This window comes from Xenopus laevis, chromosome 3S, assembly GCF_017654675.1.
Source record: "Xenopus laevis strain J_2021 chromosome 3S, Xenopus_laevis_v10.1, whole genome shotgun sequence".
Lineage (NCBI taxonomy): Eukaryota > Metazoa > Chordata > Amphibia > Anura > Pipidae > Xenopus > Xenopus laevis.
In genome coordinates, this window is record NC_054376.1 from 70,937,002 (window position 1) to 70,951,321 (window position 14,320).

The following is a 14,320-nucleotide window of genomic DNA, read 5'->3' on the forward strand; positions in this document are numbered from 1 at the left end:
GATGAATCCATCACACTTAACTAGACTTAAAGGTGATTTGTTTTAAGTACATATTAACACTATTTTCAGAGTGGTGTTCTGGCAGTCATTGAACACAGAAAATATTCATGTGTGTATAATGACAATGACATTGTACACTTTGGCCATACAAAATCAATTATATCAATTATACCAGACGATACCAGATAAGTCAATTTTGGTGTAACACAGCTGTATTAATGAGTAGAATATATAAAGCATGGTCCAGATGACCATGGTAATGAGAAAGTATAGAGTAATACTATTTTTCAGGCTGAATTACTATGTAACTTAGTGCTGTGCCACGCATTTTGTGTTATTCCATAAAATCCTATACATTAAGCATTTTTGAAATGAGAATCAATGAGAATAGAAGACTGTGTATGAGTCACATGACATATGCAGTCATGAACAATATCTTGTAGACTGTTTGTCACAGGATGCTTTTGGCTCTTGAAGTTACCAGAAGTGGCTTTTTGACTCTCCTGGTAACTTGCAGGCAGCACTGGTTTCTTATTCATAACATTCTTATTTTGCTACAATGCACTGTTGGAGGTGGTTTATCCATTTAGGAATGCCACTACAAGTAATAAATCAGGGCTCATTTATTAAGTGCAACCATGGTTGAAGTCATTCAACTTTTGCAACCATTGGTGTGATAAAGGGGCCATAGACATATAAAGGCACGAATCCAATCAACTGGATGACTGCTTTTATTTGTATATTCTGCAGTGTTTTGCATATTTGTTTTGGTGACTATATCCCCACTTTTAGGTTTGCTCCTGCTGAATGATTCCCTTATGAAAGCCTTTCACGGTCAAGTATGCATGAGAAGAAAAATTAGGGAGTTACACCATTCTTATAAAACATGGGTGGTCTGAACCCATAATAACAGTTATTGTGTGTTCATGTGATGGCCCTTAATTAGGCTACTGCTTTATCTTCACAGTTCTTTCTCACCTTCAGATCTTTAATAGGGAGCACCCTGCCGTAGAGTTTATTAGCCTAGTCCTAGGAAAATAGGGAGTGAATACAAGAATTCCCCTGGTGTATGGATAGTTTTACTGGCAGTTTTAACCAATTATCATAGAGAACAATGCATTCTGTCACTCCCTTTAACAGGATTAATTAACAGAATGGCAGACATAATAACCTTAGCAATTCAAACAAAACAATTTGGTTTGAAACTTCATCTTTAGTGATGGGCGAATTTGCGCCGTTTTGCTTCGCCGGAAAATTTGCGAATTTCACGAGAAATTCGCGAAACAGCGTTTTGACAATTTTTTATGACGCCGGCGAACTTTTGTCAGCGAATTTTCGCAGCCGTTTCAAAAATTTATTCGCCGGCGGCGAATCGCGCAAACTCACTGTGAATTCGCACCTGGTGAATAAATTCGCCCATCACTATTCATGTTATAAATGTAGTAAAAAAAGTAGAAACATACTATCGATTATATAGAAACATACTCTTTGGTGCTAAATCCTCTTCTACATTATTCAGATTATCCGGGGTTTCCAATCCTTCTAATTGTCCAGCTCCCTCTTATTTACAGGCCAAAAAAAATTTTATTTGGCATTTTTCTCTCCCATTTACTTAGGAGTAATCTTACCATTGTGTTTTTTCTAGATGAAAACATATATATATAGTTTTAGTGCAGTTCATCTTTACTCCCATCTCTGCTGCACTTCTCAATAAGCACATGCACAAAAATGATGGTCCATTTTATATCATAGATGCGTTTATGAAAAGTGAAAAGTTTAAGGCAGTTAAATGTTTGCACGTCTTTAAGAAACAAATTTCCATTTTTTTAAGATGAAAATTCGGCTCTGCTAGAGCTGTTAGGGCTGATTTTTGACCAAGGAAAAGGGTTATAAAAGGCACAAAGTTTGTCCAGGCCTAATAACCCACAGCAACCACTGAGATGTTTGTTTGACTCATAACTTACCCCTGCTGATTAGTTGTTGTAGGTTCCTAGACCAGTGTAAAATGCTAGTTAGACAGGTACCAAGGAAAAAGGCTGATGGTACAAATCAGACTCTTTCGTAAAGTGGGAGAGCCCAACAAGTCCTCGGTTTTCACAACACCCCTTTGGGGCCCAGAACTTTCTGCTGTGGCTCTAGTTAGGATCCCACTAACTTCAGAGACCAATATGCGGTACAGACTAGGATAACTCAAGGGACGTGGTCAAAACAGGCAAACAGTCAAGGGCAGGCGGCGAGAATTGTAGTCAAGACAAGCGGAGATCAGAAACCAGAAACACACAATGCAAATAAGGCTTGAGCAAGATCTGGACACAACCAGAAGCAAGCTTGGACAAAGCATAATGAGAGAATGGTTTTAAATAGGCAGCCTTGGTGCCACAGGAAGAAAGTGAGGGAGCGGAAGGAGACAAAAACCCAAAACAAAGATGGCACATGCAGCCTCAGAATATGATGATTGCCACAATTGCAAAGCAATTGCGCAGCGATGTCTACCGGACCGTCTACTGGAGAGCATGCTGAGGACCCGGAACGCACCAGCCGGCCAGGGCACCTAAAAGTAAGGGAGCACACGTTACAACCAGTAGCAAATTTTGAACCTGTTATTCCACTACCTCTATGTTTCTGTGTGACTATGGTAAGTTTCTCAGATGCAGTTTCTTTTATGATACAGTACAAAAACTATTTTTTATTTGACTTTTAACATTAGCCTTAAAGGGATGGTTCATTTTTAAGACATCTCTTTCTAGGTTTATACTGGTATCTATTGTATTTATACCTTTAATATGATACACAATTCATTTTGTGGCTATCATTTTTTGTCATCATCTTGTATTTATAATTTAAAAAATGTAACAATGAAAAAGATGGCTTCAAAATAGAAAATTTCATGTATATACTGTATTTAATAGGTAATTCACAGCCAACTCTCAGAGTTAATGTAAAGCATGTGTATGACCTCCTGGACAGTTATTTCAGAAAACACACTCCTGTTTAACATGAAAATGTTGGGGTTGCCTGATCCTTACAGGGTTATAGCTGGTGCCCATTTCTGCCTCTTCCTAATTGAATCAATCATAACCACTGTCAAAAAGACAGTAGCCAGAACACATCCCAAAGGCTCCATCCATCAGTAGTTTCCATACATACTCCTCACAGATCAGCTGTCTGAGCTAAAATTGTAGTATTTACTGGGCATGCTTTAAAGTCAGTGGTATGACAATGAACTTTTAAGCAAGATTTCTCCAGTCAAATCAGTAAAATAACCTAATTTCTAAGTTAGAAATAGCTTACTATGAATGGACATAGCATTGGCAGTTGCAAAGGAAGAGAGACTCTTCCCTTGTTACGCTCTGACACATTAGCCAACCCAGACTGTTACAGTTGCAGCCCTAAACATGCTACAATTAGCCTAGAAGAAATAAACACAGTTGGTACCAATTTATTAATAGATATCTATTGGATGATATAGGTAGAAATACTAACTACGTTTTTTTACTCAAACAAACACATAGATACAACTACAGTGGATAATTATACACAAAGTAAGTTGTATAATTAATTACCCTCTGGGGCTGTAATATAGCCCTGCAAATATTGTTGAACTCCCAGAACCTCTTACCCTTTATTAGAGGTATATTTTGGAAACACTTATGCCTAAAGGAAGCTAAGCAAATAGGTTCTTATAAAATGCTTTACTTGATTATTATATTTACTATTTTTCTTTCTTCTTGCTAAAAAATACTGTATATTTTGTAGGAGACTAAAAAGTGACTTGTAAAGATGAATTAGTGATAACAGAAGTTGTGAATTTTGAGCAAAATAATGTGTCAAGTAGATCCAGATGTTTCTTACATGGCCATTGTATGGTTGGGTTGGCAAAATGCTTGGAGACCTTTCAGGATATAACATGTATAGTGCTGATAGGTATGACAAAATTCCTTATTCCTATGTGTCAGTCAAATATGTAGCTTACATTGATGAGGTCTTCAGAGGCTCACCCTTTTTATCACTTGGTCTCACTTTAATAATAGTAGACTAATGACAACTTTCAGTGAGTTCAGTTCAAGACTTCAATTTTTGTCTTATGCTGTAAGAGTTTAGTTGGCCTCAGTAACCCCTTGTCTGAAACTTTAAATGGCACTTATTAATATATTTATTTTAGTACTTGTACACCGGGAAATTCTTAAAATTTGTCTTAATTATTTGACAAGATCAGTGCAGTTTGTCACGTTCTTCAAGTTCTAATTCTTTTTCCATTTCATGATCCATCACTACAAGAATTTTAAATGTGTGCTATTAAATTTTAAAAACTATTTGTATTTGTTCAGAAAGCCAATGTGTATTACTTAAATTTAGCTAAAATTCTGTGAGAATAGTGTTATTCAGCATCCTTTAAAAGTAAAATTAAATGGAAATCTTAAGGAACATTGTGAAAGATCAGCTGCAAAAAGTCAATATTTTTTATAATCAGTCATTCTTAAAGAGGAACTATCATGAAGACAAACAAATGTAATATACAGCTCATAAAAGTAGAAAACTTTTTATATACAACCAATTAAAGAATGTTGTACCATTACTGAAGTAATCAATGGATTTTTTTACTGCCCCCCCCTTCAGTGATATGTCTCTATACATGCAGTGCAAGTATTATTTAAATACATTATCTAGAGAAACACCAATGTGGTTAATCTAACTGCACATGCATGGTTTTCTTTCCAATCAGTTAAAACAGATACTGGGGCTTGTTTACTACTCTGGTCCAGATTATATGTCCAGAGCAAACCACAGCATCAAGGCATTTATTATGGATAGTTTTTTATCACTGCATCCTGGTAGAGTACACTTTACAAGCCCATCCTTGTCAGAATTGTCAGTGCATTGCAGAGACGTATTCTCTTAATTCACTCATGGGCATACAGTCTAACTACAATGTGTTTTCTGGCACATAATTGACTTATTAAAAACATTGCAGTTTTATTCTTTTTGCAAACCATTATATACTTTCCCTTAACCTAAATGGTTGGTTGATTATTTTTCCACTCCAAATGTGGCTGATCTAAATAAAGAATTATTGAGTTGTGGCTGTGGTTATAATGCTTTAATTTTTAACACGTCTACAGAAATATTTCCAACAATTACAGAGGAATCCTTTTATACATTATTTATTATATCTAAAATCTCAGTGGCTTAGCCTCCTTTCAATGTAATTATGGTGAAAATTCTTGGGATGGGTGGGGTATACATCACACCTAATTCTGTGGGTCTTAAGTGATTTAAAATCATACAATGTTTTGCTGTATGGTTTACAAATTACACTCAAGTGTAAGATTATGTCAGAATATTTCAACATAATCAGTTGCACAGATGTTTTTCTGTTTTTGAGTGATGGAGGAGATTTATTTTTAGTGATGTTATAGCATTACCATGCAAAATGTAACCTTACTGCAAAATCTTATGAAAAAATGTTATACTTAAATTACATACATATACCATGAGTATGTATAACCTAAAGCTAATGCTTGGAAGTACCCAGAATAGTGAAGTAATGGAACTGTTTGTGGACAATTCTGGTCTGTTTCTACTTGACTCCCTCATCTGAGCTAATCAAAAATCACTTCATAGGGACAAAATGAGAGTAGTCAAGCATTATAGATAGTGCGTGCCTGCAACCATGGGGAAGCCAAGTCAGTATATTAGCAGGAAGTTCTTATGTCATGCGGTAATTGAAATTTCACAACAATAAAATAATAATAAATAAATTATAAATGAATATACAAACAGTGTCAACCTACAGATCCATTACAATAGTGTTGTTGTCCATAAGTTATGCTATGAAAATAATTTATATTGGGTTATTTAATAACTTTATGATAAATAAATAATTGACTAAATGTAGACAGTTCACAAAAAGCTGCCACTGCTATATAATTTCAGGTTAAAGGAAATGTTCTGTATAAAAATAAAAAAAATTGGGTAAATAGATAGTCTGTGCAAAATAAAAAATGTTTTCAATATATTTAGTTAGCCAAAATTGTAATCTGTAAAGGCTGGAGTGACTGGATGTAACATAATAGCCAGAACACTACCTGCTTTGCAGCGGTCTTGGTTTCCACTGATTGGTTACTATCTGTTAACCAATAAGTGACTTGAGAGGGGCACATGGGTCATAACTGTTTGCTTTTGAATTTGAGTTGCATGCTAAAGATCAATTGATTGAACAGTTATGTGCCATGTGGCCTCCTTTAAAGTTGCTGAGTTTTCGCAGGGTATTTGTGAATTTTGTGGCGAAGCGAAACGGGACAAATTCGCCCATCACTAGTCAGGACAGCAAAAGTCTCTTGAAGAAAAATGGCTTTTATTTCCAGCCGGTAGCAAACAAGTAAAAATAAAGGCAGTTTTCTTTCCAAAAAAAACAGAAATGTCTTTCAGCAGCAGTATAAGTAATAATAACAAAAAGGGAGTCAAATCACAGTCCTTCCATGCTGGTTTCTGTGTGTGCACAGGTACATAGGATCCTTAATGTTAGGATCCCAGACTCTTTTTCCCTGTCTCGCAGTCAGAGATCTGTTGAGAAACTTACCAGCCTGTGTTATAAGGAGTGCTGATTAGCCACCTAATGCTAATCAGACCCAGCTGGTCAGTCAGCAGGATTGGACTGGGGGGGCCCAGAACCGCTATCTCAGTGCTGAGCCAAATTGGCCAGGTGCCCTAGGCAACCCGGCCGACTACGTAGACCCCACTGTTTGGGCATGTGCAAAATAGCGCAAGCAGCTAGTGCGCATGTGCGGAAGTGTCAAGGAAGCACAAGAGCACATGCGTGAAAGTGTGCAAACGCTTAGGAAGTTCGAGTGCATTTGGGAAAACGGCAGCACTTTGGAAGAACGGCAGCAACATCTTCTGGGCACAATGGTCTAAACTAGGGGGAGGCATCAGAAGGGGTACGTGCCTGGTGCCCCTTTACCTTTGCGCCCTAGGCACGTGCCTCTTCTGCCTACCCCTGGTTCCGGCCCTGTGCTATCTAGACTTGCTCCATAAATTAAGCTTCCTGCCGCGACCTTCCTTTTTCGGGCAGGTCACAGCATGTGCAGTGCTGCGGGGAATGGATCATCTGGGCAAACCTGGCAATGGACCCAGAGGGGGGTCCTGCGGCAGTAGCCTCGGTGGGCCCGGGGCCCCCCAGTCCTACCCTGTCAGTCAGTAGCACATCACTCTGCTACAAATGCTTGAAAGTTGTTTTGTAAAATGGGATTATGGGATACAAGATGCAATTCTTGCTATAGTTCTATTCAGTAGTAGAAGCATTTACTGGTCACCTTTGAAACGCAAACATTTTATTGGCTGCTATGGGTTATAGCACCAGGGCAAACTTGGTGCATTGATGAATCTTATTACAGAAGGGTCAAAGAATGACTATTAACAATTGAACACATCCTGTCATAGTACCTACTTTGAACATTTGAACAGCACTACCTCATAACACTCTTCTTTTACCTCCACCGACATGAATTCAATCCCACTGAAAAAGGATGCACCTTTTTTAAGGTATATCAGATGTCAATCCAGTAGTAATCAGTATGATAATACATTCTGAATATATATTTTTTAACAGTGGGAGCTGGGAGAACAACAGTTTGGACTTAAAGGAGAACTAAAGCCTAAAAATTAATATGGCTAAAAATATCTGGCCAGTCATCCAACTGGCAAGCTCCATTTAGAATAACTTGTAAATAAGGCATTCTGAATTGAGAAAGCCAGTTGGATGACTGGTGAAATGTATTCAATGAAAAAATACATAAAGTCTAGTTGATTTGACTTATTTCTACAGATATACCATGACCTGGATGAATGAGAATCTTCACAAACAGGGCTAAAATTCCATCATTTATAAGATGAACTTATTGCACCAGCCTAAAGTTTCAGCTTCTCAATAGAAGCAATGATCCAGGACTTCAAACTTGTCACAGGGGGTCACCATTTTAGAAAGTTTCTGTGACATTCACATGCTCAGTGGGCTCTGTGTATTCTTTCAAGGTTATACATACTCATTAGTTTGAGTCACTGTCCGAATTATAATACTACATACCATAACTTCATATATAAAATTACCACAGAAGCCCTAGAGGACGTACAGGTTTCAAAGCCAATAACCCTTGACACTTTTAGTCCCTTAAATAAACTGTTATTCATACCCCAGCTTTATAGTAATCCTTTTCTATATTAAAGCTAGTACAGTATACTGTTACATTATGTGCAAAGGGCAGAATATCATCTCAAATAAATAAATATATATATATCTATATATATATATATATATATATATATATATATATATATATATATATATATATACTGTATATTCTGTACATATCTCTGTCACACTTGACTTTGGGGGCATTGTCTGGGGCCGGGAAGGCAGGATTCTTTAGAAATTCTTGTCTTGGTAGGAAAGTGCAACCCTACAGCTATTGTTGAATGCAAAATGCCTACATCCTTAGAAAATGCTGAAATGAGCAGAACATTTAATTTTATTTATTCTGTAGCATTCTGTATCTTAATCTACTAAGAAGCACTCAACTCATGTGTGATGAAAATTGACTCTGTTGATGAATATATCTTGTTACTTCCTGGTGAAATGTGAGTTTTTTTTAAATACTTTGATCAAAGTCCCAGAATAAAGATCCTAACACTGATACACAATATGGCACTACACTGCTGTTTATTGCTGACTGTAATTAAGTATTTATTACTTAAGAGCCTGTTCTGCCACTGTGCACTAGTGACCTGACGAGAATAAAGGCATTTCATTCTGCTTGTTTTTAATTGGTTTTATTTATGAGTTTTTACTGAGTTGCAGAGAGTTGTTGAAAATCGGAAATGTCTATGAATGTGTAATCACAAGGGAGTTGAACTCTAAGGATCACGTTTACTAAAGATACAACCTTGCCATTAATTGTGAATGACCTATATAAGTATAACCAGTTGTTAGCACAAACCATAAAATTGTACAGCTACTTTAGCTGTACAGTAGATTGCAAAATTTCATTCTATAATTTTGAATTTACAAAAAAATGTAAATGCAAATCAATCATTTTACATAACAAACACATAACAATATGCTGGTTCACATCACTGGTATTGGTTGACCAGTTAATCTGTATATGTTATTGCTTTTGTCTAATTTCTTTATGTGACAACATGTTGCAGTTAGATCAGGGCTAAAACAAATGTAATAAAAGGGGCTGGGGAAAGAAAAGCATAGGATCTGACCAAATTGAAACTGTAAAGGGAATCAGTGCATCCTTAGTGAAGTTTCATTTAAATAATTGCAAATAATCTCTGCAATTAAATGAGGATATTAATGGATTTATGCAAGACAATAGAAAAAAAAATCTCTGAAATTCAACTGGTAGAGGCCTTTTTTCATTTACCCTAGAAATCCCCTTAGTAAGGTTAAATAATAACTGTGAAATGTTTCTCTTGTTGCACTGTTAGCAAGTAACTGAAAATCATTTGGCTTTCAAAATACTTTCTGGCAAAAGACAACTGATTATCAGAATGTACATTTATCATTCCACCTAACCCCTAAGCATAACAAAATGTTTTGTTAACAATAACAACAAGGAAAGGTAGTTCCTTACAAAGAAGAGATTATTTAGGCTAAATTATGTTCATTCTTAGGTGTATTTTAAATAGACATTGTCTAAGGACCTTTGTAATGTCTCCATTTTTTGGTATGTATTTATCTCTTTTACTTAAATGATAAGCCCTTTTTTCTGCAATTTTCCAATATAAATGTAAAATGATTTATGCTTGATGTAGATATACAGGATGATCAATGATTGCAGCAACCATTTTGTAGGGTGTTTTAAGGTCAAATATGTTGTTTTTCATTGTTCTTCTTTTCTTGTGAGATCATTTTCTATCCATACTTAATTCCAGCATTCAAACATTCAAATGCCTAATAACTAGAATGAAATACCTTTTCACATTATAAGATGCAGTTTGGATATAAACAAAAATCTAACCATTAAATGGGTGGTTCATCTTTACGTTAACTTATGTTACAGCATGGCAAATTCGAAGCAACTTTTCAACTGGTTGTCAGAATTTATTTTTAATAATATTTAAGTGATTTACCTTCTTCTGACACTTTCCAGATGTCAAAGGAGGGTCACCCATCTTAAAACATATGCTCTGTAAGGCTACACATTTATTATTGCTATGTTTTATTACTCATCTTTCTATTCAGGCCTCTCCTACTCATATTCCAAGTTTTTAGTCAAATCAATGCATGGTTGCTAGGGTAATTTGGACCCTAGCAACCAAATTGCTGAAGAGGTGTTGAATAAAAAGCTAAATAACTCAACAATTACAAATAATAAAAAAATGAAATCCAATTGCAATCTGTCATAGAATATCACTCTGTAGTCTGTATCATACTAAAAGTTAATTCAAAGGGGAACAACCCATTTACAAGAAATATGCAAACCATATTCAAAGTTGTCTAGACTATTTCCATATCTATTAAAGTAAAAAGTGCTCTTGACTCTTGACTTAATGTATTATAATTAATTATAAAACTGAAAACAATAGAACATTTTTTCTGCAACATTACATTTAAAGGGGCTGTTTACCTTTAAATCAACTTTAAGTATGTTGTACGAAGTGATATTCTATGACAATTTTAAATTGTTTTTTTTTATTATTCGGTATAGTCCAAATTACCCTAGCAACCATGCAGTGATTTGAATAAGAAACTGTAATATGAATAGAAAGGGGACGGAATAAAAAGATGAGTAATAAAAAGTACCAATAACAATAAGGACAGATTTATCAAAGGTCAAAGTGAATTTTCGAAGTAATTTTTGGGTACTTCGACCATCGAATAGTCCAACTTCGATTTGAAGTTGAACAAAACTTTGAAATTCTAATATCTAAATTTATCATGTAGGGGCAGATTTATCAAAGGTCGACGTGAATTTTCAAAGTAAAAAACATTGAATTTCGAAGTAATTTTTGGATACTTCGTCCATCAAATAGTCCAACTTCGATTCGAATTTGAAAAAACTTCGAAATTCGAAGATCACATTTTTTTAAGTACTGTCTTAAAAAACTTCGACTTCAACCATTCGCCACCTAAAAGCTGCCGAAGTGCTGTTTTAGCCTATGGGGGACCTCCTAGAACCTATTTGGAGTCAATTGGTGGAGTTTGAGAGATCAAAGTTTTTTGGGGGAAAAACTTTGAATCAAAGTAGATCGAAGGCGCTATTCCTTCGATCGCATGATTCGAAGTAGGCTGAATACGGACCACTTCGACCCCCAAAAACCTTCGACCTCTATTCGATTGGTCTTTTTGAATTCGAAGTTTGAAGTTTTTTTTAACTTCGAACTTCTACCCTTGATAAATATGCCCCTAAATGTGTAGCCTTACTGAACATTTGTTTTTTAGATTGGGTGAGTGACCCCCTAGGTGGCAAATAATTTAAAAACTATAAAAAAATATATAAAATGAAGACCAATTGAAAAGTTGCTTAGAAATTGTCCATTCTATAATATACTAAAAGCTAACTTAAAGGTGAACCACGCCTTTAATATGAGATGCACATAAGATGAATTTTGTTTTGAATGAAATGCACAAAAATGAATTTGTCCATTCCATCCAGTCAGATTTTGGACTTTGCACTGTTGGTTTCTCACTATATAAATACATAATAACTAGCTAGATGGATGGATAATATATCAAATTGTGTGCATGCATGATTACATGGAGTAATATATAGTTAATATATATTCATACTGTTCTTTTTACAGAGCTCAGGGATTTAAATAGAACATCAGTCTTCCACAGCCCATTCCTTGACTTGCATATTATGCATTTGGATGAATATCAAGAAAGACTGTTTGTTGGAGGCAAAAATCTTCTGTATTCTCTCAGCCTGGAACAAGTCAGTGAAAACTGCAAAGAGGTACTGTAATGATGCTATTAACAAAAACACACTTGCAAAGAATCACACATTCTAGAAATTGTCTTTTTGTCCAGTGTTCCATCATGTTCACAAGACACTCATTAAAAGATCCCTGGTAGGGGTCTATAACACCCAATACCTTTTCATGTACATGCTATATAGATATTTTCTAGCAAGTTATTATGCCTTGTTTACGATTTCGTTTTGTCTTTCTTGCTAAAAGACTCTATGTCCATGACAAATGTTGTTTTAGTCACACATGTTTATATTTAACTACCGAACAGGATATTTTTCTACGTAATGATTGACCGTTTATTAGAGAAAAAAATGAAGCTAATGAGATGGACTCAATTAGTATTTTTTAACTCATAATATTATTAAGCCTTTCAAAGGCCAAATGTGCAGATTTCTGGTGTCTCTGAAAATTGGTTCCATTGATAAGACTGAAACATGAAGCAGCTATTTTCTCTAATTCTTTAACCATGTCCAGATTCAAAAAAAATTAGTCTGCCTGCTCTTGCCATAAAGCATATATGCTATGTTCAATAGATATTTTCCTAAATATGTCATATTTTTGACAGCCTTGTTTCTTTTTGGAATAAATTACAGATTTGTTTTCTTGATGAAAGCCTGACCTTGACAATCACCCTATTCACTGCAAACATAGTGTTTTCTACCTTTGTGGGTTATGTTGATTAACTGGAACACTTCTGCAATTTAATCTTAGCTAATTCCTTAAATGTAAAACAACTGCAGAGGCACAGAAGCTCTTTCAGGAAATAATTTTAGTGCAGAAGTTCATTAAATCTGACACCTGAGTAATGATTTATAGGATTTTTCTCTTCTCAATATGGCTATGCAGTTACTTCAAAATTGAACTTTGCATAAGAAAATTACATTTTTCTCTCCACCATTGCATTGTCTTGATTTATAATCCACATAATACAAAATCCTTTTCCCAAGATTGCACCTTTTCTGGTAAAATTCACAACTAACCATCATATTCTTTATATATTACTTCCCATGCCTTTCTCTGTATCATAGTTATTAATACTGCAGTTGCACTACCTAATGAGAGGCTGGCAAGAACGGAGCTGGTGACTACAAAATAAATCTCATAGATCTATGTAAATATTGTAGAATCCAAGTTTAGTTGTAATATTTTTAAAGGAACAGTTCAGTGTAAAAATAAAAACTGGATAAATAGATAGGCTGTTCAAAATAAAAAAAAATCTAATATAGTTAGTTAGGCAAAAATGTAATCTTTAAAGGCTGGAGTGACTGGATGTCTAATATAATAGCCAGAATCCAACCCTGCTTTTCAGCTCTCTCATTCTGAGTTAGACAGCGACTTGAAGGAGGGCCATTTAGGACTTAACTGTTCAGTGAGTTTGCAATTGATCCTTTGCATGCAGCTCAGATTAAAAAAAACAGTTATGGCCCATGTGGCCCCCTCTAGTCACTAATTGGTTACTGCTTGGTCACCAGTCAGTGGAAACCAAGAGAGCTGAAAAGCAGGAAGTAGTGTTCTGGCTATTATGTTAGACATCCAGTCACTCCAGTCTTTATACATTACATTTTTGCCTAACTAACTATATTAGAAACATTTTTTATTTTGCACAGCCTATCCATTTACCCAGTTTTTATTTTTTTTACTGAACAACTCCTTTAATGGACAGCTGCTGTGAACTTACTAGCCTGTTTCATTAACACATTAGCACTCAGTTTATTTTTCTAAAGAAAAAATATACATGGCTTTAGATATAATTCTTCATGTTTTTAGGTGTTTTAAGCTCCATGAATAATTTTGGTTTTGTTACAGCTGTTGCTGCTTCCTCTTTTATTCCCAAAGGAAATTTTAAATTCCCAACTCTCTTCACACTAAAATTCCCATCTCACATTGCACTAGCTGCTTTTGATGCAAATGAAATAGATTGGATTAGGAAAGGGATGCATCAGTCACTGTATTTCAGTATTAATGTGACTGACAAATTTGTCTGCGGTATAAAGTGTAATGTTGCCCAGTAACATTTATTAATTATTTTTAGCCTACAGCTGTACTAATCACATTGCAAATGATACATGGACATTTATGTTTCTTAAATGAAATATAAGGGATAACATATGAAGTTTGGTCATAAAAACATGTGCCTGTGTGTCTGCAATGAGTAGTGACAAGGGTGACAAGTTCCGTCCTCTAAGCCTGTGCTGCATTATGTGCTCCAAATGAAAGCACCTCAAACAGATGATCTTACTGTATCATATGCAGATAAATTTGTTCACCCTACAAAATCTGACTTGCATTCATTTTTCTAAACCAATCAAAGCTTACTTTAAAAGAACAAAGTTGTACA

At 35.3% G+C, this 14,320-nt stretch overlaps 1 protein-coding gene across 1 annotated transcript in view; it reads left to right on the top strand.

Moving 5' to 3' along the window:
* Nucleotides 1-14,320, top strand: part of sema3e.S (semaphorin 3E S homeolog) — an 81,231-nt gene that overhangs the window by 21,379 nt on the left and 45,532 nt on the right. The window contains exon 2 of the mRNA XM_018255747.2: nt 11,812-11,966. Within this exon, the coding sequence (XP_018111236.1) occupies nt 11,812-11,966 (155 nt within the window). The remainder of the gene's footprint in view (nt 1-11,811; nt 11,967-14,320) is intronic.